General features: G+C 37.1%; 1 protein-coding gene across 1 annotated transcript in view; it reads left to right on the top strand.

The window, feature by feature from the left end:
* The window catches only part of ATRNL1 (attractin like 1), a 730,282-nt gene that overhangs the window by 145,984 nt on the left and 558,788 nt on the right, over positions 1-25,510 (top strand). The window contains exons 11-13 of the mRNA XM_060100355.1: positions 21,479-21,563; positions 22,866-23,074; positions 24,109-24,227. Coding sequence (XP_059956338.1) covers positions 21,479-21,563; positions 22,866-23,074; positions 24,109-24,227 — 413 coding nt within the window. The remainder of the gene's footprint in view (positions 1-21,478; positions 21,564-22,865; positions 23,075-24,108; positions 24,228-25,510) is intronic.

Genomic DNA, 25,510 nt, shown 5'->3' with positions numbered 1-25,510 from the left:
TTTAGGTCTTCTGCCCATTTTTGGATTGGGTTGTTTGTTTTTTTGCTATTGAGCTGCATGAGCTGTTTATAAATTTTGGAGATTAATCCTTTGTCAGTTGCTTCATTCGCAAATATTTTCTCCCACTCTGAGGGTTGTCTTTTGGTCTTGTTTATGGTTTCCTTTGCTGTGCAAAAGCTTTGAAGTTTCATTAGGTCCCATTTGTTTATTTTTGTTTTTATTTCCATTTCTCTAGGAGGTGGGTCCAAAAGGATCTTGCTGTGATTTATGTCATAGAGTGTTCTACCTATGTTTTCCTCTAAGAGTTTGATAGTTTCTGGCCTTACATTTAAGTCTTTAATCCATTTTGAGCTTATTTTTGTGTATGGTGTTAGGGAATGATCTAATCTCAAACTTTTACATGTCCCTGTCTAGTTTTCCCAGCACCACTTATTGAAGAGGCTGTCCTTTCTCCACTGTACCTTCCTGCCTCCTTTATCAAAGATAAGTTGGCCATATGTGCGTGGGTTTATCTCTGGGCTTTCTATCCTGATCCACTGATCTACCTTTCTGTTTTTATGCCAGTACCACACTGTCTTAATTACTGTAGTTTTGTAGTATAGTCTGAAGTCAGGGAGCCTGATTCCTCCAGCTCCGTTTTTCGTTCTCAAGATTGCTTTGGCTATTCGGGGTCTTTTGTTTTTCCAAACAAATTTTGAAATTTTTTGTTCTAGTTCTGTGAAAAATGCCAGTGGTAGTTTGATAGGGATTGCATTGAATCTGTAGATTGCTTTGGGTAGTAGAGTCATTTTCACAATATTGATTCTTCCAATCCAGGAACATGGTATATCTCTGCATCTATTTGTATCATCTTTAATTTCTTTCATCAGTGTCTTATAATTTTCTGCATACAGGTCTTTTGCCTCCTTAGGTAGGTTTATTCCTAGATATTTTATTCTTTTTGTTGCAGTGGTAAATGGGATTGTTTTCTTGGTTTCATTTTCAGATTTTTCATCATTAGTGTACAGGAATGCCAGAGATTTCTGTACATTAATTTTATATCCTGCTACTTTACCAAATTCATTGATTAGCTCTAGTAGTTTTTCGGTAGCATCTTTAGGATTCTTTATGTATAGTATCATGTCATCTGCAAACAGTGACAGCTTTACTTCTTCTTTTCCAATTTGGATTCCTTTTATTTCCTTTTCTTCTCTGATTGCTGTGGCTAAAACTTCCAAAACCAAGTTGAATAAGAGTGGTGAGAGTGGGCAGCCTTGTCTTGTTCCTGATCTTAGTGGAAATGGTTTCAGTTTTTCACCATTGAGGACAATGTTGGCTGTGGGTTTGTCATATATGGCCTTTATTATGTTGAGGAAAGTTCCCTCTATGACTACTTTCTGCAGGGTTTTTATCATAAATGGGTGTTGAATTTTGTCGAAAGCTTTCTCTGCATCTATTGAGATGATCATATGGTTTTTCTCCTTCAGCTTGTTAATATGGTGTATCACATTGATTGATTTGCGTATATTGAAGAATCCTTGCATTCCTGGGGTAAACCCCACTTGATCATGGTGTATGATCCTTTTAATGTGCTGTTGGATTCTGTTTGCTAGTATTTTGTGGAGGATTTTTGCATCTATGTTCATCAGTGATATTGGCCTGTAGTTTTCTTTCTTTGTGACATCCTTGCCTGGTTTTGGTATCAAGGTGATGGTGGCCTCGTAGAATGAGTTTGGGAGTGTTCCTTCCTCTGATATTGTTTGGAAGAGTTTGAGAAGGATGGGTGTTAGCTCTTCTGTAAATGTTTGATAGAATTCGCCTGTGAAGCCTTCTGTTCCTGGGCTTTTGTTTGTTGGAAGATTTTTTATCACAGTTTCAATTTCAGTGCTTGTATTGGTCTATTCATATTTTCTATTTCTTCCTGAGTCAGTCTTGGCAGGTTGTGCATTTCTAAGAATTTGTCCATTTCTTCCAGGTTGTCCATTTTATTGGCATAGAGTTGCTTATAGTAATCTCTCATGATCTTTTGTATTTCTGCAGTGTCAGTTGTTACTTCTCCTTTTTCATTTCTAATTCTATTGATTTGAGTCTTCTCCCTTTTTTTCTTGATGAGTCTGGCTAATGGTTTGTCAATTTTGTTTATCTTCTCAAAGAACCAGCTTTTAGTTTGGTTGATCTTTGCTATCGTTTCCTTCATTTCTTTTTCATTTATTTCTGATCTGATCTTTATGATTTCTTTCCTTCTGCTAACTTTGGGGGTTTTTTGTTCTTCTTTCTCTAATTGCTTTAGGTGCAGGGTCAGGTTGTTTACTCGAAATGTTTCCTGTTTCTTAAGGTGGGATTGTATTGCTATACACTTCCCCCTTAGAACTGCTTTTGCTGCATCCCATAGGTTTTGGGTCGTCGTGTCTCCATTGTCATTTGTTTCTAGGTATTTTTTAATTTCCTCTTTGATTTCTTCAGTGATCACTTCATTATTGAGTAGTGTATTGTTTAGCCTCCATGTGTTTGTATGTTTTACAGCCCTTTTCCTGTAATTGATATCTAGTCTCAGAGCATTGTGGTCGGAAAAGATACTTGATACAATTTCAATTTTCTTAAATTTACCAAGGCTTGATTTGTGACCCAAGATATGATCTATCCTGGAGAATGTTCCATGAGCACTTGAGAAAAATGTGTATTTTGTTGTTTTTGGATGGAATGTCCTATAAATATCAACTAAGTCCATCTTGTTTAATGTATCATTTAAAGCTTGTGTTTCCTTATTTATTTTCATTTTGGATGATCTGTCCATTGGTGAAAGTGGGGTGTTAAAGGCCCCTACTATGATTGTGTTACTGTCGATTTCCCCTTTTATGGCTGTTAGTATTTGCCTTATGTATTGAGGTGCTCCTATGTTGGGTGCATAAATATTTACAATTGTTATATCTTCTTCTTGGATCGATCCCTTTATCGTTATGTAGTGTCCTTCCTTGTCTCTTCTAATAGTCTGTATTTTAAAGTCTATTTTGTGTGATATAAGAAACGCTACTCCAGCTTTCTTTTGATTTCCATTTGCATGGAATATCTTTTTCCATCCCCTTACTTTCAATCTGTATGTGACTCTAGGTCTGAAGTGGGTCTCTTGTAGACAGCATATATATGGGTCTTGTTTTTGTATCCATTCAACCACTCTGTGTCTTTTGGTGGGAGCATTTAGTCCATTTACATTCAAGGTAATTATTGATATGTATGTTCCTATTCCCATTTCCTTAATTGCTTTGGGTTCGTTATTGTAGGTATATTCCTTCTGTTGTCTTTCTTGCCTAGAGAAGTTACTTTAGCATTTGTTGTAAAGCTGGTTTGGTGGTGCTGAACTCTCTCAGCTTTTGCTTGTCTGTAAAGGTTTTAATTTCTCCATCAAATCTGAATGAGATCCTTGCTGGGTAGAGTAATCTTGGTTGCAGGTTTCTCTCCTTCATCACTTTAATTATGTCCTGCCACTACCTTCTGGCTTGTAGAGTTTCTGCTGAGAGATCAGCTGTTAACCTGATGGGGATTCCCTTGTGTGTTATTTGTTGTTTTTGCCTTGCTGCTTTTAATATGATTTCTTTGTGTTTAAGTTTTGACAGTTTGATTAATATGTGTCTTGGCATATTTCTCCTTGGATTTATTCTGTATGGGACTCTCTGTGCCTCCTGGACTTGATTAACTATTTCCTTTCCCATATTAGGGAAGTTTTCAACTATAATCTCTTCAAATATTTTCTCAGTCCCTTTCTTTTTCTCTTCTTCTTCTGGAACCCCTATAATTTGAATGTTGGTGCGTTTAATGTTGTCCCAGAGGTCTCTGAGACTGTCCTCTGTTCTTTTCATTCTTTTTTCTTTATTTTGCTCTGCATCAGTTATTTCCACTATTTTATCTTCCACCTCACTTATCCGTTCTTCTGCCTCAGTTATTCTGCTATTGATCCCATCTAGAGTATTTTTCATTTCATTTATTGTGTTTTTAATCGATGCTTGATTCATCTTTAGTTCTTCTAGGTCCTTGTTAACTGTTTCTTGCATTTTGTCTATTCTATTTCCAAGATTATGGATCTTGGAAATAGAATCTTGGATCAGCTTTACTGTCATTATTCTGAATTCTTTTTCAGGTAGACTGCCTATTACCTCTTCATTTGTTAGGTCTGGTAGGTTTTTATCTTGCTCCTTCACCTGCTGTGTGTTTTTCTGTCTTCTCATTTTGCTTATGTTACTGTGTTTGGGGTCTCCTTTTTGCAGGCTGCAGATTCGTAGTTCCCATTGTTTTTGGTGTCTGTCCCCAGTGGCTAAGGTTGTTTCAGTAGGTTGTGTAGGCTTCCTGGTGGGGGGAACTAATGCCTGTGTTGTGATGGTTGAGGCTTGATCTTGTCTTTCTGGTGGACAGGTCCACGTCTGGTGGTGTGTTTTGGGGTGCCTATGGCCTTATTATGTTTTTAGGTAGCCTCTCTGCTAATGGGTGGGGTTGTGTTCCTGCCTTGCTAGTTGCTTGGCATAGGGTGACCAGCACTGTAGCTTGCTGATTGTTGACTGAAGCTGGGTGCTGGTGTTGAGATGGAGATGTCTGGGAGATTTTCGCTGCTTGATATTATGTGGAGCTGGGAGGTCTCTTGTGGACCCGTGTCCTGAAGTTTGCTCTCCCACTTCAGAGGCACAGCACTGACTCCTGGCTGCAGCACCAAGAGCCTTTCATCCACCCGGCTCTAGAGATGCTGGAGTAAAGATGTATAACAGGGATCACAGCCAAGGCTCGTTCGTACCCCACGTCACTCTGAACTGGAAGAGACCGTTATGGATGGCAGAGGCTTCTTTTCCAGAAGTCTCCCAGAGGCCTTTTTCCTTCTTTTCTGGCCTTCCTTTGAGGGTCGAGTTCCCCTTCCGGGTACAAAGCCCAGGGGGCGCCCTCCTTGGGAAAGTGCCTGGCTTTTCCTCTTCCCTTGCCTTCGCAGCCTCTGGTAGCATGTTTAGGATTCTCTACATATACTATAATGTCATCTGCAAACAGTGACAGCTTTACTTCTTCTTTTCCGATTTGGATTCCTTTTATTTCCTTTTCTTCTCTGATTGCTGTGGCTAAAACTTCCAAATCTATGTTGAATAAGAGTGGTGAGAGCGGGCAGCCTTGTCTTGTTCCTGATCTTAGTGGAAATGGTTTCAGTTTTTCACCATTGATGACGATGATGGCTGTGGGTTTGTCATATATGGCCTTTATTATGTTGAGGAAAGTTCCCTCTATGACTACTTTCTGCAGGGTTTTTTATCATAAATGGGTGTTGAATTTTGTCAGAAGCTTTCTCTGCATCTATTGAGATGATCATATGGTTTTTCTCCTTCAGTTTGTTAACATGGTGTATCACGTTGATTGATTTGCGTATATTGAAGAATCCTTGAATTCCTTGGGTAAACCCCACTTGATCATGGTGTATGATCCTTTTAATGTGCTGTTGGATTCTGTTTGCTAGTATTTTGTGGAGGATTTTTGCATCTATGTTCATCAGTGATATTGGCCTGTAGTTTTCTTTCTTTGTGAAATCCTTGTCTGGTTTTGATATCAAGGTGTTGGTGGCCTCGTAGAATGAGTTTGGGAGTGTTCCTCCCTCTGCTATATTTTGGAAGAGTTTGAGAAGGATAGGTGTTAGTTCTTCTCTAAATGTTTGATAGAATTCGCCTGTGAAGCCATCTGTTCCTGGGCTTTTGTTTGTTGGAAGATTTTTAATCACAGTTTAAATTTCAGTGCTTTTGATTGGTCTGTTCATATTTCTGTTTCTTCCTGATTCAGTCTTGGCAGGTTGTGCATTTCTAAGAATTTGTCCATTTCTTCCAGGTTGTCCATTTTATTGGCATAGAGTTGCTTGTAGTAATCTCTCATGATCTTTTGTATTTCTGCAGTGTCAGTTGTTACTTCTCCTTTTTCATTTCTAATACTATTGATTTAAGTCTTTTCCCTTTTTTTCTTGATGAGTCTGGCTAATGGTTTATCAATTTTGTTTATCTTCTCAAAGAACCAGCTTTTAGTTTTATTGATCTTTGCTATCATTTCCTTCATTTCTTTTTCCTTTATTTCTGATCTGATCTTTATGATTTGTTTCCTTTTGCTAACTTTGGGGTTTTTTTGTTCTTCTTTCTCTAATTACTTTAGGTGCAAGGTCAGGTTGTTTATTCGAGATGTTTCCTGTTTCTTAAGGTGGGATTGTATTGCTATAAACTTCCCTCTTAGAACTGCTTTTGCTGCATCCCGTAGATTTTGGGTCATTGTGTCTCCATTGTCATTTGTTTTTAGGTATTTTTTTATTTCCTCTTTGATTTTTTCAGTGATCACTTCGTTATTAAGTAGTGTATTGTTTAGCCTCCATGTGTTTGTATTTTTTACAGATCTTTTCCTGTACTTGATGTCTAATCTCATTGCATTGTGGTCGTAAAAGATACTTGATACAATTTCAATTTTCTTAAATTTACCAAGGCTTGATTTGTGACCCAAGATATGATCTATCTTGGAGAATGTTCCATGAGCACCTGAGAAAAATGTGTATTCTGTTGTTTTTGGATGGAATGTCCTATAAATATCAATTAAGTCCATCTTGTTTAATGTATCATTTAAAGCTTGTGTTTCCTTATTTATTTTCATTTTGGCTGATCTGTCCATTGGTGAAAGTGAGGTGTTGAAGTCCCCTACTATGAGTGTGTTACTGTTGATTTCCCCTTTTATGGCTGTTAGCATTTGCCTTATATATTGAGGTGCTCCTATGTTGGTTGCATAAATATTTACAATTGTTATATCTTCTTCTTGGATCGATCCCTTGATCATTATGTGGTGTCCTTCTTTGTCTCTTCTAATAGTCTTTATTTATTTATTTTTTTTTTTTTTTTTTTTTTTTTTTTTTGCGGTATGCGGGCCTCTCACTGTTGTGGCCTCCCCCGTTGCGGAGCACAGGCTCCGGACGCGCAGGCTCCGGACGCGCAGGCTCAGCGGCCATGGCTCACGGGCCCAGCCGCTCCGCGGCACATGGGATCCTCCCAGACCGGGGCACGAACCCGTATCCCCTGCATCGGCAGGCGGACTCTCAACCACTTGCGCCACCAGGGAGGCCCTAATAGTCTTTATTTTAAAGTCTATTTTGTCTGATATGAGAATTGCTACTCCAGCTTTCTTTTGGTTTCCATTTGCATGGAATATCTTTTTCCATCCCCTTACTTTCAGTCTGTATGTGTCCCCAGGTCTGAAGTAGGTCTCTTGTAGACAGCATATATGCAGGTGTTGTTTTTGTATCCATTCAGCCAATCTGTGTCTTTTGGTGGGAGCATTTAGTCTATTTACATTTAAGGTAATTATTGATATGTATGTTCCTATTCCCATTTCCTTAATTGTTTTGGGTTCGTTATTGTAGGTCTTTTCTTTCTGTTGTGTTTCTTGTCTAGAGAAGTTCCTTTAGCATTTGTTGCAAAGCTGGTTTGGTGGTGCTGAACTCTCTCAGCTTTTGCTTGTCTGTAAATATTTTAATTTCTCCATCAAATCTGAATGAGATCCTTGCTGGGTAGAGTAATCTTGGTTGCAGGTTTTTGTCCTTCAACACTTTATATATGTCCTGCCTCTCCCTTCTGGCTTGTAGATTTTCTGCTGAAATATCAGCTGTTAACCTGATGGGGATTCCCTTGTGTGTTATTTGTTGTTTTTCCCTTGCTGCTTTTAATATGTTTTCTTTGTGTTTAATTCTTGACAGTTTGATTAATATGTGTCCTGCGGTATTTCTCCTTGGATTTATTCTGTGTGGGACTCTCTGTGCCTCCTGGACTTGATTAACTATTTCCTTTCCCATATTAGGGAAGTTTTCAACTATAATCTCTTCAAATATTTTCTCAGTCCCTTTCTTTTTCTCTTCTTTTTCTGGAACCCCTATAATTCGAATATTGGTGCGTTTAATGTTGTCCCAGAGGTCTCTGAGAATGTCCTCAGTTCTTTTCATTCTTTTTTCTTTATTCTGCTCTGCAGCAGTTATTTCCACTATTTTATCTTCCAGGTCACTTATCCGTTTTTCTGCCTCAGTTATTCTGCTATTGATCCCATCTAGAGTATTTTTAATTTCATTTATTGTGTTGCTCATTGTTGCTTGATTCATCTTTAGTTCTACTAGGTCCTTGTTAACTGTTTCTTGCATTTTCTCTATTCTATTTCCAAGATTTTGGATCATCTTTACTATCATTATTCTGAATTCTTTTTCAGGTAGACTGCCTATTTTCTCTTCATTTGTTGTGTCTGGTGGGTTTTTATGTTGCTCCTTCACCTGCTGTGTGTTTTTCTGTCTTCTCATTTTGCTTATCTTACTGTGTTTGGGGTCTCCTTTTTGCAGGCTCCCGGTTCGTAGTTCCCGTTGTTTTTGGTGTCTGTCCCCAGTGGCTATGGTTGTTTCAGTGGGTTTTGTAGGCTTCCTGTTGGAGGGGACTGGTGCCTGTGTTCTGGTGGATGAGGCTCGGTCTTGTTTTTCTGGTGGACAGGTCCACATCTGGTGGTGTGTTTTGAGGTGCCTGTGGCCTTATTATGATTTTAGGCAGCCTCCCTGCTAATGGGTGGGGTTGTGTTCCTGTCTTGCTAGTTGTTTGGCATAGGGTGTCCAACCCTGTAGCTTGCTGGTCGTTGAGTGAAGCTGGGTGCTGGTGTTGAGATGGAGATCTCTGGGAGATTTTCGCCATTTGATATTATGTGGAACTGCGAGGTCTCTTGTGGACCAGTGTTCTGAAGTTGGCTCTCCCACCTTAGAGGCACAGCACTGACTCCTGGCTGCAGCACCAAGAGCCTTTCATCCACCTGGCTCAGAATAAAAGGGAGAAAAAGTGTAAAGAAAGAATCAGTAGAAGAAAGAAAGAAAGAAAGAGAGAGAGAGAGAGAGAGAGAGAGAGAGAGAGAGAGGAGGGAGGGAGGAAGGAAGAAAGGAAGAAAGGAAGAAAGACAGAAGGGAGGGAGGAAGGAGGGAAGGTAGGAAAAAAGAAAGAGAAGATAAAGTAAAATAGAATAAAGTATGATAAAATATAATAGAGTTATTAAAATGAAAAACAATTATTTAAAAAAATTTAAAAAAAATGGACGGATAGAACCCTGGGACAAATGGTGGATGCAAAGCTATACAGACAAAATCTCACACAGAAGCATACACATACACATTCACAAAAAGAGGAAAAGGGGAAAAAATCATAAATCTTCCTCTCAAAGTCCACCTCTTGAATTTGGGATGATTTCATTGTAAAAAGAGGAAAAGGGGAAAAAATCATAAATCTTGTTCTCAAAGTCCACCTCCTGAATTTGGAATGATTCGTTGTAAAAAGAGGAAAAGGGGAAAAAATCATAAATCTTGTTCTCAAAGTCCACCTCCTCAATTTGGGATGATTCGTTGTCTATTCATGTATTCCACAGATGCAGGGTACATCAAGTTGATTGTGGAGCTTTAATCTGCTGCTTTTGAGGCTTCAGCAAAAGAATTTATCTAGCCCAACATTCTGTTTAGTCATTATTGAAAAAGCTACAAGGGATAAGTGGAAAGTGTATTTGCTGCAACTGCTCCTATGTTTTTCTCTTCTCATTCTGTTGAAAAATCCTGGCAGGTGGGCAAATATCAGCAAGCATGAAATGTCCCTATAGTTGCAAAAGTTGCGTACCTCAACTAGCTTTTCATAAGCTTGCAAGTTAAATTCTCTTCTCCCTAAACAATTTTGTGAGTTGAAAACAATTTGCCAGCTATTTTAAGACACTGTAGAGGAATATTCACACTTACTGTATTGTATCAGTCAGTACAGGTTATGTTAGACTGAGGTAACAAACAATCCTGTCACAGTTCTCTGAAAAGCAAACTCTGAGACAAAGTTTAGTGTTCAGGGTACTTCTTAGGTCCTTGGATTGAACACCTGTAAAAGGGAGGGGAAGAAGCAGGATTGGGCGAAAAGTAAAAGTCCAGCAGACTTAACATCCTCAGCCAACTCCAGGACAACTCTGGAGTTGAAATGCCCCTCAGAGTTGTCACTCTTTAGGATAAAACAGGTCTTGTTCGGTCATTGTACGAGGGTCACTCCCAGGACCTTGGGTGCGGAAACTCTCCGTAGCTAAGGCAGTCTCTGCAGGGGCTGGCAGCTGAATGATGTCCACTGATAAGTCCTTCCCTGAAGGTGTATTTAGTCAGCGCCTTTCCATGTTCATCACAATTCATTCTTTGGGCCACTTAGCCCGCTTCTTCAAATATATTTGTTAAACAGCTCCTCCAGGATTCCAGTGGGCCTTTCTCCCTGGTGGGAGCCTAGATTATTGCTCTGGCTTTTGTAGCTGGTCTCAGGGCTGCAACTGATATTCACCATGTCCCTCATCCATTATTTTTTCATGTCCCTTACCCTCAGCTAGCACTTCTTCTGGTCTCTATGTCTTACCTGGGAGCATGACCCACCCCCTCCCCCTTAGGTATTTGAGCTCCTGATCATCATATACCTTCTAGTCTGGGTTACTGTACTTGCCTATTTACCATCACACTTGGCAAAGGGATACCAAGAAACACTAAATGGATCATCTGTGTACCAAATATATTCCCCTGCCCTTATTTGTAACAGCAGTCCCTCCTTTTGATGGTCAGGGCCAATTACCCCTGCCAACATGCTACTCCTTTTTTGCCTGCTTGCTGGTCCCTTGACACAAGGAGCCTGAAGTACCCAAGTGGCAACTGTAGCTTACAGTTAAATGGTTGATTGCTACTTCTTTTGCCAGAATATTTTTCCCTTTGGGGAATAGGACCTCTAATCCTGCAGAACCCTGAATTCTGCAGGATGAGGAGCACAGATTTCCCAATTGTGTAACTGAATATGAGGCCACAAGAAGTGGCGTTTACTCCTGGGTTTTTGGACCTATATATTCTTCCTATTGGGGACATAGCACTATTTAAAGGGCTTTAGTTCAGGTGTGTCCTGCATCCTGGTGCTTCAGTTGTGCGTGTCAAAGTCTCTGTCAGGTTGTGTGGTTTGGGATCCAGTGGATTTCATGGTCATAGGCCCATTTCTGTACCTCCTTTTCTGTGAAGTGTGTCTCCTGATTACATGGGATCCCATGCTGGTTAATCAGACATTTCATAATTTCTAAGATAGTTGTGCTGGTTAAGACCATGTGGGCAGAAAAAGCAAATGCATCCTCAAAATATGTATTCTTGTCATAATGAAATGTTGGCCCATCCAGAGTGGAAGGGGCCCAATGTAGTCAACTTGCCACCAAATGTCCAGTTTGTGTTCTTGGGGAATGGCCTTATCAGGGGATCAGGATTGATATCTTGCTGTCGGGTTGGACATTTGGTGGAAGAGTAACTCTGTCAGCTTTTTTCAGAAAGAGCCCATGTTATTGCATTTCTGGATGGCCTCCATCTCTGCCATATGGGTACTTAGTTCATGTGCTCATTTTGTTGGCACCGCGGTGTCCTATGATACAGACTGACTTTAGCTGTCTCAGTCAATTGTTTACTGGTTGTTTAACGTCTCTTCCATGTTGGATGCTCTCTGATGGCCTTTAACTTGTATCATAAAGATCTTCACATTTCATGCTCGTTCAAATATATTCATCCACATGTCTCTACTCTAGGACCTCCTTGTCTCTGATCTTCAATATTTCTGCTTCTAGGCTCCTGATCAGCCAGCTAGGTCATTAACTACTGCTCCTGGGCCATTTCTCTTTCCACACAATGTTCATGAGGCACAATTCTCAAAGGCCTGCCCAATTGGGAGGCTTTTTCCTTTTTTTGCTGTTCTTCCAGGCCACCCCTGAGTGAAGCTGTCTTGTAAGTGATAACCATTTTTGAATTGTGGCCATGTACGAAGCTTACATATTTTCATTTTCCTCTTCTTGTTATCTGGGCATAAAGGATTCCTCATACGGCCATAGCTGTAAGATGTGGGATGGGTGCGGGGGCAGCAGTGGAAGATGACACTAGGTCTGAGCCACCAGGTCATGCAGATTGCTTGTGCACTGTGCTCTTGCTCATGCTTCATCTTGGGTACAGCTTCCACTTTATGTTCTCGTGATTATTGATGACAGAGACAGCTCGTGATAGAAAACTGAACACATGGTCACCTAATAACCCATGTCCAGCACTCCATCTCTGCCAGGGCTCAGTAGTGTGGTGGGAATAGAGGTATAAAATTTTCAACTGCAGATGGCATGGCCTTTGACATGTGTGTTGGGTCTGCATTGGGATTCTTTCACAGGGGCTTTCTATATATTCCACATGCTTCTTTTTCTAACAGTGACTCCTCCAATAACTATAGTATCTACTGGGTCATGTGGCCCTAGTTGCAGGGCTGTTTGCAGTGTGTCCTGGACCTATAGCAGAGCTATTTTCTGCCCTGGCATGTACTCAGAGCTGGCAGCCTTTGATATTTTCCAGTATATGGGCTTGAACAGTATTCCCAGGAATGGAATATACAGCCTTCAGAACCCTAAAAGACCTATCAGATGTTTGCTTTCTTCCTTGGAATGGGAGTTGAAAGATGTAATAGTTGGTGTTTCAGTTCAGATGAGCTGTCTCAGAATGCTCTTGACCTCTAGACCCCTAAATAGCTTACTACATGGAAGGTCTCTGAATCTTTGTAGGTTTTATCTTCCACCCTTTGAAGCATATATGTCTTAACAAGGCCTCCACTGCATTAACTGTTCTTGTTCACCTGGCACTATTAGAATGATGCCATTAATGTAGTGGAAAAATGAAATGTTCTGCAAGATGTCCAATTGGGCCAAATGTGTTCTGACAAAAGTTAACATAATTCCAAGGCAAAATTGTGAATGTATACTATTTTATTCCTTATGAATGCATACAGCTTTTGGTCCTCTTTTCTGGTAGGGTTAGCAAAGAACACATTTGCCAAATCAGTGACCATGTTAATCTGCTCTAACAAAGATACACGTCTTGCATGGTGCCTGCAGTTTGGGCTACTACTTGTTAGTGAGCTATTGTCATCTTCCAGGCCTTGTTTAGTTTACAGGGGCCAGATTGGTAATTTAAACAATTTGAGGGGGTCCATCATCCAGCATTCTTTACATTCTTCAGGATAATACTAATTTATGCCATTCACTCCCTCTGAAATGCAACATTATTTTAAAACTTATTATATTATCCAGGGGGTAACAGTTCCAGAGGCTTCAGCTTGATCTTTTCCACTGTAACAGACAAGGACCCAACGTTGGGGTGGTTCCATTTGCCAAGAATGTCTATTCCAATTATTAACCTAGGGACTTAGGACATGACCACTGCATAGGTCTGCAGACCCACTGGCTCATTTTGAGAAGAACCTTGGCCAGGATGCCATTCATTTCATCATTCCCATATTATCCCTGCTATAAGAGAGGCTATGGTGTGTCAGTGTCAACTCAGACCTCGTGTCCAGCCGTACTTGCAATGTTTGTGGTTGCTTTTTTCTCTAGGCTAGGGTTACCCAATGAAATGACTGTTGGTACCTTTGAGGAAGAACTGGGGACACTATTACCATGTATACTTGCTGTGGTATTACAGGGTCCTTCCTCCTGGGCCCCAGACTTTTAAATGTATCAGCTCTGGATTTAGAAAGTGGCTCAAATCCAGAAATTGAGCAATGAATTATGACTTTTTATTGTAGCATCTGCCATCAGCCTTCTGATTGTTTATCCTTGATTTCTTCTGATGATATAAGTTAGGTAGTACCCTTGTTGACTGCCCATCTGTTTTGCTTCTAGTGATGCTGTGTTCTCTTAAACATCTCTATAATTCTCAATAGGTCAGTCCTCTTGACTGACACTTCGATCTTGCTGCTTATTACAGTAATGGCTCTCTACTTGGATTGGATTCTGATGGTTAAGTGTCACCAGCTGGCCTCTCTTTTCCTATTTTCTCCATCACTGAGCACAGTTCTGTTACAGTTTTTCATACCATCAGCTTTGGTCTATGAAGGAAAGCCACCGATTTCTCAGTGATGCCAGTATCCCTCTCACCATCACATTCTTCATGGCTTCAGTAAATGACATACGTTCTGGCCCTGCTGTAGGTCAAATGACCTGGTGGGTTTTCTGATGTTATACAGTATATCATGATAGAAAACTCTGAGCACATGGTCACTTAATAATACCTGTGAAGCACTCCATCTCTGCCAGGGCTCAATAACATGACAAGACTGGAGGTATAAAAATTTCCACTGCATATGGCATGGCCTTTGGCAGGTGTGTAGGGTCTGCATTGGGATTATTTCACAGGGGCTTTCTGTATATTCCACATGCTGCTTTTTCCAACAGTGACAGCACCACTTTCCTAGACTTTTAACCCCTGCTTTTAGTATTTGCTATGACAATTCTGGCATTTAGATTGTATTTTTCCATGTTTCTAGGAGTCCTCTTTTTTTCTCCCAGCTGTATTGAGGTGTAATTGATAAAATTGTAAGATATGTAAAGTGTACATTCTGATGATTTGATATAAATATACATTGTGAAAGGATCTCCCACATCTAGTTAATTAGCGCATCCATCATGACCTCACGTATTTATCTTTTTTCTTTTTGGTGAAAACACTTCCGTTCTACTCAGCAAATTTCAGTTGTACAATATTGGGTTTGCAACTGTTGTCACCAAGCCTACATTAGATCCTCAGACCTTATTCATCTTATAGCTGAAAGTTTGTACCCTTTCCTCAACCTCTCCCTATTTCCCCCATACCTGGAAACCACTTTTCTACTCTGTGCTTCTATGAGTTTGACTTTGTTTTTTTTTTTTTTCAGATTTCACATGTAAGTGATACCATTTATTATTTGTCTTTTTCTGTCTGGCTTATTTCTCTTAGCATTATACCCTCAAGCTCCATACATGTTGTCACAAACAGCAGGATTTCCTTCTTTCAAATGACTGAATAATATTATCCATTTATTGCTGGACACTTAGGTTGTTTCTGTATCTTGTCTATTGTGAATAATGCCGCAATGAACATGGGAGTGCAGATATCTCTTTGATATCCTGTTTACATTTCCTTTGGGTATATACCCAGAAGTGGGATTGGTGGATCATATATGGCAGTTCGATTTTTAGTTTTTTGAGGAACTTCTGTATTGTTTTCCATAGTTGCTTTACCAATTTACATTCCCACTGACAGTGCACCCAGGTTCCCTTTTCTCCACATCTTTGCTAACACTTGCCATCTCTGGCCTTTTTGGTGATATCCATTCTATGAGGTGTAAGGTGATATCTCATTGTGGTTTTCATTTTCATTTCCCTGATGATTAGGGATGCTGAGTACCTTTTCATGTACATGTTGCCCATTTTTGTGTCTTCTTTGGAAAAATATCTCTTCAATTCCTCTACCTGTTTTTTAATCACGTTGTTTGGGTATTTTTGCTATTGAGTTGTGTGATTTCTTTATATATTTTGGATATTAACCCCATATCAGAAATATGATTTACAAATTTCTCCCATTCAGTAGTAGGTTACTTTTTCATTTTGTTGATGGTTTCCTTTGCTGTGTATAGGAGTCATCTTAACAGTGAGTTCACACCATCTCCCAGGGTTCTTATAAGGGGATAAATCCTAAATCCTGCATCTTGGAGAGTGCTTTTAAATAAATAAATAATTTTTTCCTAATCCAATGTAAAGTTCTGATGCTTTTGATCAAACTCCCTTCAGAATCCAGAACCAATGTGTATTCCCCCCAACTTCTGCCAGTATGTGCTATCTAGGTCTTACAGATCCTTTGAGATGTAGTCCCTTTCTTTTCTTAGCAGTCCCAGAATATAACAGGCTGAGTTATGCTGAGCCAAGTTATAGACCCAATGGCCAATAGGGGAGGTGTGAGCAGATTCTGAACTAGGGTACAGGTGTTACTGGAGGGAAGCTGCTGCACTGGGTTCAGAGCAAGGGTAGAGTACTGTCTTTCAGTAGAGTAGGGTAGACCACTTCTGCAGTTTCAGAAGATTCAGGAAAATTTGGGAATGCAAAATTGGGGGAGATTCTCAGGGCATCAACTCCGATGTTCCCATCCCATGTGTCAGGGTCTTATTCTTAACACCAATAAAAGGTTATTTTTCACCCATGATACATGTCTAGTGTTGGTGGGGAGGGCAGATTTGCTTACTGTTAATCACTTAGGGACCAAGGCTAAATTGCATTTTCTTCCATTGGTAATTAAATGGTTCTATCCAGAAATACAGTTATCATTTTAGCTTGGATTTCCTTGACTAAAACAAGTCATATTGTCACATCCAACTTCTAAGGAATGTGGGAATATCATTTTGCCTAGGCCTTAAGGATGACAGCTGGAATATTTGTTGAGCAGCAGCAAAGTCTACCACAAATATTGTGTGTAATTATTTTTGAACGTTTAGTATAGTTGAAGGTTATGTCCTGGAGATAGTAATAAAGCCTTCACCTCCTACGACCACATATATTAAAAGGCAAAGAACTTCTTGAAGTAGAATTAGGTTGTATTATTATTTGTCTGAGTTAATTGCTCTTCTGTATAATTTTTTTTTATTACTGTACTGTAATGCTTTTCTTCTGCAGGGACTTGTGTACTTAAAAAAAACTGTATTATTGTGTTTTTATTTTCAAGAAGTTAATGTTTATATCAAAAAGGATATTTTGATGGTGTGGTGAGGCAGTATAACATAAAGAAGTTAAGGAGATCTGGTTTTGATTTGACTTTACTATTTAATGACTTTACTATTTAATGACTTTAAGGAAGTTGCCTAACTTCTAAAGACTTTTTTCCTTATTTAAAACATGGTGACAAAAATATTTACTCCTCAGAGTTGTTTTGAGAGTTAAATATTATATAGCACTGATAAGCAATTAGCATGTTATTTTTATTAGGTAAAGGTCATGGCCGCCACTTTAGGAATCTTTACCCATTTAAAAAGACTATAAAAGGTTTGATGAATTCTTCAGTTAATTTTATATAATATTATAATAGTAATTAAAAATGTTTTTTAACTATTAGAAGCAACTGTGTGCTTTTCAATTTCGGGCTTCCATAGCCCATAGATAGGGAGGAGGAGGCTTTTCTGTGATGAACCTTGTGGAATTATTTGCTTTTAAACTTTGCACATATATATCTTTAGTTAAAAACAAGTGGAATAAAAACAAACCACAGCAGTGCAGAAGTCAAATGAGACACAAATTAGTGGGTCAGGGATAAATGCTCAAAAAATGGTTCTGGGCAATTGGTATATGGAAATATACTGAGAAATATCTGGGAAATATTGTATATGGGGAAAATTAAGTTAGATCCATGCAACAAATGCAAAAATAACTTCCAACTGGATTGAAGATCAGAATAGTAAGAGCCAAACTGTACATCCTTTGAAGAAAATTAGAGATTTTCTTTACAATCTTGAGTTAAGAATAAAAAGCACAAATCACAAGGAAGACAATCCATTTTTTAAAATAGATCTTTACTGGAGTATAATTGCTTCACAATACTGTGTTAGTTTCTGTTGCACAGCACAGCGAATCAGCCATGTGCATACACATGTCCCCGTATCCTGTTCCTCTTGAGCTTCCCTCCCACCCTCCCTATCCCACCCCTCTAGGTCATTGCAAAGCACCAAGCCGATTTCCCTGTGCTATGATGCTGCTTCCCAGCAACCAACTATTTTACATTTGGTAGTGTATATATGTAGATGCTGCTCTCACTTTGTCCCAGCTTTGCCCTTCCACCCTATGTCCTCAAGTCCATTTTCTGTGTCTACCTCTTTATTCCTGCCCTTCAACTAGGTTCATCAGTACCATTTTTTTTTAAGATTCTGTATATATGCATTAGCATATGGTATTTGCTTTTTTTCTCTTTCTGACTTACTTCACTCTGTGTGACAGACTCTAGGTCCATCCACTTCGCTACAAATAACTCAGTTTCGTTTCTTTTTATGGCTGAGTAATATTCCACTGTATATATGTGCCACATCTTCTTTATCCATTCATCTGTCAGGCATTTAGGTTGGTTCCACGTCCAGGCTATTGTAAATAGTGCTGCAATGAACAATGTGGTACATGTCTATTTTTGAATTATGGTGGAAAACAATAAATTTGACCAAGTTAATGTACAGGCTTTTTGATGAAGATATAGTTCTCCAAAGAAGATATACAAATATCCCAATAAGGACATAAAAAGACGCCCAACATCACTAATCATTAGGGAATTGCAAATCAAAACCACAGTGAGATACCACTTCACACCCATTAAGATGGCTATTATCAAGAAATAGAAAATAACAAGTGTTGACGAGGATGTGGAGAAATTGGAACCCTTGTGCACTGCTAGGGGGAATGTAAAATGGTGTGGCCACTATAGGACAGAGTATAGAGGTTCCTCAAAAAGTTAAACATAATTACCATATGATCCAGCAATTCTACTTCTGGGTATACAGACAAGAGAATTGAAATCAGGGGCAGGAACAGATATCTGTACACCCATATTCCTAGCAGCATTATTCACAGTAGCCAAAATCTGGCAACAACCTACATATCCACATATGGATGAATGGATCAAGAAAATGTCATACATACATACAATGGAAATTATTCAGGGTTTAAAAAGGAAGGAAATTCTGACACATGCTACAGCACAGATGAACTTTGAATACATGCTTAGGGAAATAAGCCAGTCACAAAAGGACAAATACTGTATGAATTCATTCATTTGAGGTACTTAGAATAGTCAAATTTATAGACAAAAAAGTAGGATAGTGGTTACCATGGGCTGGGGAGAGAAGGGAATGGGTAGTTATCATTTAATGGGTACAGAGTTTTAGTTTTGCAAGATGAAGAAAACCCTGGAGATGGATGGTGATGATGGTGCACAACAATGCGAATGTACTTAGTGTCACTGAACTGTTCACTTAAAAATGGTTAAAAAACCAAAAAACAATAGGTTGAACAAAATAAGCAAGGTGGAGAAGAATCCGTAGTTTGATACCATTTATATTGTTTTATAACCTACAAAAATACTCTGTATAGATCATAAATATGGGAACATTGATAAACCAATATAGGATAGTGGTTGTGTCCAAAGACAGAAGACATAAAGCAGTTGAATTTGAGAGGGAGTACACAGGGAGCCTCGATCATATCTGTAATATTTTCTTTCTTTAGACAATCTACAGTAAACGTGGTAAAATATTGGGTTTGACAGATCTGGGTAGTGGTATATAGTTGTTTATAATACCATTCTTTAGACTATTCTGTGTGCTTAAAAAATTTTCTTTTTCCCTAAAGAGAGTATAGAGTTACAAGAAATCTTCAAAAGGCCTAATTTTTAGTAATTGCTGGCCTTTATTCTCTCAGCTCTTTTTCCTGACTCACTTCTTAGATGGGTTTTCTGAGCATTTTCCCTGGTTCTCATTTTGGAAATCTGCTTTTCTTCTCTCCTTCTGCTGATTTGTTTTGGATGCTAGGCCAAATTACTTATTCTTTAGTCCTGGATAGGCTCAGATTGTTGGGTCACTTTCTTTTCTGGATTCCAGATGTCCCAAAGATGACCTTGAAGATGATCCTTCTTTGGAGATTTTTATAATAAACTGGTTTCTGGAAGTCCTAATTTCTGGAAATCCTACTCTTTGATCTGACTGTTTTCTGTTTCATTTCTTTGACGCACATTCAGGTTTCTAATTCTGTTGTTGGAATACTGTATTCAACACACAATTTATGAATCAGTGGCCATGTGGTGTGTGTGTGTGTGTGTGTGTGTGTTGGGTTTTGGTGGAATGATTATAATCTGTCTGCCCTAACTCATTATCTATCTCTAACATTTTCATCTCTTTCTTTGTCAAAGTCTGTGCTTTTTACAGGTCACCCCTTCTCTCCAAATGGGAATTATCTTTCAGAATCCATTCAATATACTTTTATAACATCAGGCATTCATAAACATAATTTATAGAAAAACAAAGGTAATCTAATGGGCCTTAAGGACATTGCTTAACTTCTCTTAGGTCTCATTTTTCATTTCTGGCATATGGTGATACCTGCTCAGTCAACCTCACTGGATTCTTATACAGACTATTTTAAGTTATATAGATGAAAGCACTTTGGAAGTTTTATATTACTGCGTGCATATAAATGTACACTTAAGAAATGTACATTTCTTAAGTGAACTCTAACGCATAAAATTGGTAGACTATGAATATTATGTGTAGGCCTTTATAATAGTAGTTCTCAAAATGTGATCTTCAGAGCCTTGGCTCCTGGGAATGTTAATAGGTGTCATGTGAAAAGTGCTTCTATGGATAAAACATTGGGAAAACACTGGGTTTAGTAAAGTTAGGCTTCTGTGCTTTTGTACTGTCTCTTTTGAGAGTATTTAATAGGTTCATGTACGTTGTGAACTATAGAGAGAGATTATATCAACTAAGGAATACCCCTTTTGGGGCAGATTTGTGAACCTCAGAATACACTGTGGGAGATATAATTCAAGATATATTTTATTGCTTTCAGTCTTCCAGTTTAATGTTCTAAACTATGGTTTTTGTTTTTGTGATTCCTTTGATCTTTACTAGTAATAATATTGAATTAAAGCCAAATTTGTTATTTTATTTCTAGTGTAATAGACATGATTGCTTATATAAGAAAACAAGTAATTCATTACAACTAATTGTATTTGAGATTATTTTCTTGTTTCAAAAGGGCTTCTAAGTTACCAAAAAATGAAATAAATTTGTTTTAAACCTTGTTACATCTATGTGCTTGTATTAAATACCAAGGCCTGCTTTTAGATATGCCATGTCTAAGAGGATAAAGTCTAAAACACTGTTCTCAGAATGTTTCTAGTCACTGAATACTGAATTATTTGACATCTCAAAATCTCTATTAATATATGTGTCGATTCTGAGGCTATATTTAAATGATAAACAGTTTTCTTTAATCATTTTTCTTTCCATAGTCTTTACGTAGCTCATGAATTATTTAGGTTTTTTTTTTCATTTTTTTCTATTTTTTGCAATTAAAGCTCTTCTCTTTTACATAAAATGAAAACTATTCCTTTGAAATATTGAATCATTAAACTGATTTAAATATTTTATTTTGATGATTCCATTTTTAGACATTCTTTCATTGAGTATTATATATTCCATTTAATTTTGCATGCATGCATGTAAAATTTGATTTAGTGATTTAACTTATTGATGGGCTTGCCCAATATTGAGATTCATGAATTTTACTATATGATTCTTGGTTTATTTAATAAAATATGTCATTGAAATTATCCTCCAATGTAAAGTTCATCTAATTTTTTTCCTTTGATTTCCTTTATTCTCATACATGTAAAATTATTTGTGAGAATTTCAGGCAGAAGTTATTTTTATTTAAGGAATAATGTTAGTTGAGTAATGATAATAAATTGTAGGTCATGGAAAATTAATGAAAGGCTTCCTAGTTTTAAGTATTATATCTTTATTTGGCCAATGATTATTTTATAGTATTTGTATTAAATAGTTCTTTTATTTCATTTTTTGTTTTGCTGTTTTCATTTTCCTAGCTTGTGATGAATGGAAAATATTACCGAAACCAAACCTTCATAGAGATGTCAACAGATTTGGACACTCTGCAGTTGTCATTAATGGGTAAAAGAAGCACATTTATCAGTCATACTACCCACATATTTTGTTATTCTTTAAAAATTTGTTGTTTGTACTGAATGGATTGGATTTTATATATCCCTGTAATACCGTGGAATGAATTTTGCTTCATGAACCATATCCTTCATTTCTTTTTGTTTAAATTTATTTAAGGGGCAGGGAAGTATCAAAGGAAAGGTACTGAGATAGAACTTCAGATACTCTTTTAAAAAGTCATCCTACCTTCTTTCCTTTTTCCAGAGATCAGATCATGAATGACTTCCTTAAAAAAGATCAGTCTGAAGTGATAGAAAGGCTAGCCACATATTTCTTTTGAGGAGAGCAAGGGAAGTGAGAAGAATTAGATTCTCATTCTGGTTCTGTCATAACTGAATGTGTGACTTTTGACAAGTCTCTTAACCTCTCTGGCCTTTAAGACTGTTATATCCACTGGGAATTTGGACTGGATGATCATTAAGTTACCTTCATCCTTTAAGTTATTATGATTTTGCTATTTCTATAACAAAAGTTCATTAATGTGGATTTGTGACAGTAAACAATATGCTAGATCATTCATTAGCTTAAAATTTGTAATTCATGATGACATTTTTCATAAGTTCATTTTATTACTACCTTATTCTAATTATGTAAAAATTCTCCAATATAATACTAAAAGTAGTCAGAACTTAATCACAGTGAAGCTGTGTAACTGATATCAGTTAGCTTTTGAAACTGAAATAAATGAAATTCAGAGTGTAAACATAAAACCTCTAGGTTTCTCTGTTGAAAACTGCATTTGGTTGATTTTTATTTTACTTTTTTTAAATAATAAAATTTATTCTTGAAGCATTTTCTGATCTTTTCCATTTATTGTGTTAATAATATTTTTATAAACAAAAATTAGGCTGTTTTGAGGGCATGTCAAATTTTTTGGCATTGGTAATATTAATTAATTCAGTAATCTGGGCTTTTCAAATTGAAACTTTGAAAATCTTTTTGATAATTTTACTCTTGGTCTTTTTATTTTATAAGAGGATAGTAAAACACTATATGAAGAACTCTATATCTAATTTCTAAATTCTTTGTATTCAAAAACTATAATTCTGTATAGCAATTCGAAAGTGTATCTTATTGTCTAAAGTGTATCTTATTATAGTATATACAGCTACTATATATTTCTAAAAAAATTTTTCCTAACTAGATAAGATAATGTAAAATGTGTATTTAAATTTATTTTTAAAACTAACACATTAGACAGAGACTTTTCTTAATATTGTTTCTTTAAGATTCTTATTTTGTCTCTAATAGGTCCATGTATATATTTGGAGGATTTTCTAGTGTACTCCTTAATGATATACTTGTATACAAGCCTCCAAATTGCAAGGCTTTCAGAGATGAAGAACTTTGTAAAAATGCTGGTCCAGGGATAAAATGTATTTGGAATAAAAATCACTGTGAATCTTGGGAGTCTGGGAATACTAATAATATTCTTAGAGCAAAGTGCCCTCTGAAAACAGGTAAAAATTCTTTTTCTTTCTTATATTTGGAACAAAGCTTCTCTATTTGGCTAGAAATGGAAATGTATTCTGCTTGTAAGAATTACCTTAGTAGCTTTCAGAAATTAAAAACTCATAATCCTCTAATTAGGAATTCTAATGTTTGAATTTAGCAGTGATTAGTAATTTAATATCTTTATTAGCTATTTTTAGTTTTCTTTTTTGAATTCTGTATGTAATATTTATATATCAATTTGTATATGTAGCATGGCCATATATATGAATTATTTTCATATGTAAGTAAAAAATGCTTTCAAATACACCCTTTCTAAGATACGCTGTATGCATCAAAGAAATAAAATGAAGTAATTTATTCTGCATTTGGTAGTTTTTTCTTTCTGAATTATTGCCAAGGCAGACCATAAAGTTAAAAATTTTCTAGAATTTTGATAAGTTTTGTTATAATTTAATATTTCTTATAAAATATTGAATAAATAAATCCAACTTATGAATAATTACTAGTAAATATTTATTTATGAGGAATGATTTGGATAAAAATTGTTCAATTTTCTTTAAATGAGTGGGGCTCTTATACATTTTTGGTGCTACAATTAACAAATCAAGTTTTGCTGATCTATAATAAGTCATGTCTCTAAATATCTTTATGAAGAATAATAAGCAATGAGTATTCGTTATAATGTTTCTTTTAGATATATAATAATACATTTTGTTTAGTAAAATACCTCTAAATCTTTTTCTCCCTCCATAATGTGTAAATTTTAATTAATTAATTAATTAATTTTAATGTGTAAATTTTAAATGGCTGTAGGATCCTGGTAGACTGAATAAAGATGAGTCTAGGAGGTATCTAAATCCCTTTAAATCTAATTAAATTACAAAATTGAGTTCATATTGAAGAATTTATTTGGATATTGATGGTTATATTTATGGTTTAAAAATGTCTTAGTGATTCTTAACATATGTTAAAAATATGTGAATTAAGACGTGTGACATTTTCTTTTTCATCCTGATGTGTTCTCCAATTTGTATCACAGCTACTTCTGATGACAGATGTTACAGATATGCAGATTGTGCCAGCTGTACTGCCAATACAAATGGGTGCCAGTGGTGCGATGACAAGAAATGCATTTCATCAAACAGTAACTGCAGTATGGTTAGTATTTATGGGTAAATGATGTTGTAGCTAACATGCTACTTCATAATCATTAGCTTACCATTTAGTACCACTGTACAAAATAGCACTTTCCTTATCAAGATATTTAGAATAGGGAAGGGGGAAGGGCAAAATAGGGGTATGAGATTAAGAGATACAAACTACTATGTATAAAATTGGTAAGCAACAAGGATATATTGTCCAGTACAGGGAGTTATAGCCATTGTTTTGTAATAATGTTAAATGGAGTATATAATCTTTAAAAATGTTGAATCACTATGTTGTACACCTGAAGCTAATTCAATATGGTAAACCAACTATACTTCAAAAAAAAAAAAGACATTTAGAAAATATGTAGGAAATCACCTACTTCTTGGTATGTTGTAAATTCAGCCTGTAGTTTCTTGCTCATATTTGTCAGTCTAGATTCCATTTTGAATCTGGAAGCTTTTACTTCTTTTCATAAATAAGGCTGGGAAAACCCTTTCAAAAATTATTTTTAAGAAAAGACTGTAGGGCTTCCCTGGTGTCACAGTGGTTGAGAGTCCGCCTGCCAATGCAGGGGACACGGGTTTGTGCCCCGGTCCGGGAAGATCCCACATGCCGCGGAGCGTCTGGGCCCATGAGCCATGGCCAATGAGCCTGCGCGTCCGGAGCCTGTGCTCCGCAACGGGAGAGGCCACAACGGTGAGAGGCCCGCGTGCCGCAAAAAAAAAACAAAAACAAAAATAGACTGTAGCTATAAACATTGTCTTCTGTGCTGATGAAAATAGGATTATATAAGGATTATATTATATAAGTAAGTCATTTCTGTGAGATTCTTGTCAGACATGAATTAATAGTGGTGTGGTTTAGGTTTTGTTTATACACTTTGTGTGCAAGTTTAATCTGAAGTATTGACAGTGGTAGTTTTCCTTTTATCTGTCTTTAGATCTTTGGTTCTCTGAGGCAATATTGTCCCCTGGAGGGACATTTGGCAATGCGCATTTTTTGGGTTGTCACAACTGTGGGGCTGCTACTGGCATCTACTATGGAGAAAGCTAGGGATGCTGCTAAACATCCTACAATGAATGAACAGCCCTCCCACAAGAAATAATTATCTGGCTCAAAATTTCACTAGTGATGAGGTTGAGAACCCTATTATAGATAAGAGTATTGAAAAAATTATAAAATTAGTATTGATGACAGATTAAAATGGATTAAGAGCAGCAAAAATTAACCTTTTAAGTGGGTAGCATCAAAATGTCCCATATTTTTTGGAGGATGTCAACACGTTGAAGGAA

This window comes from Mesoplodon densirostris, chromosome 1 (genome assembly GCF_025265405.1).
Source record: "Mesoplodon densirostris isolate mMesDen1 chromosome 1, mMesDen1 primary haplotype, whole genome shotgun sequence".
NCBI classification, from domain to species: Eukaryota; Metazoa; Chordata; class Mammalia; order Artiodactyla; family Ziphiidae; genus Mesoplodon; species Mesoplodon densirostris.
The sequence above is the reverse complement of the archived record's forward strand: the minus strand, read 5'-3'. Positions and strand labels throughout refer to the sequence as shown.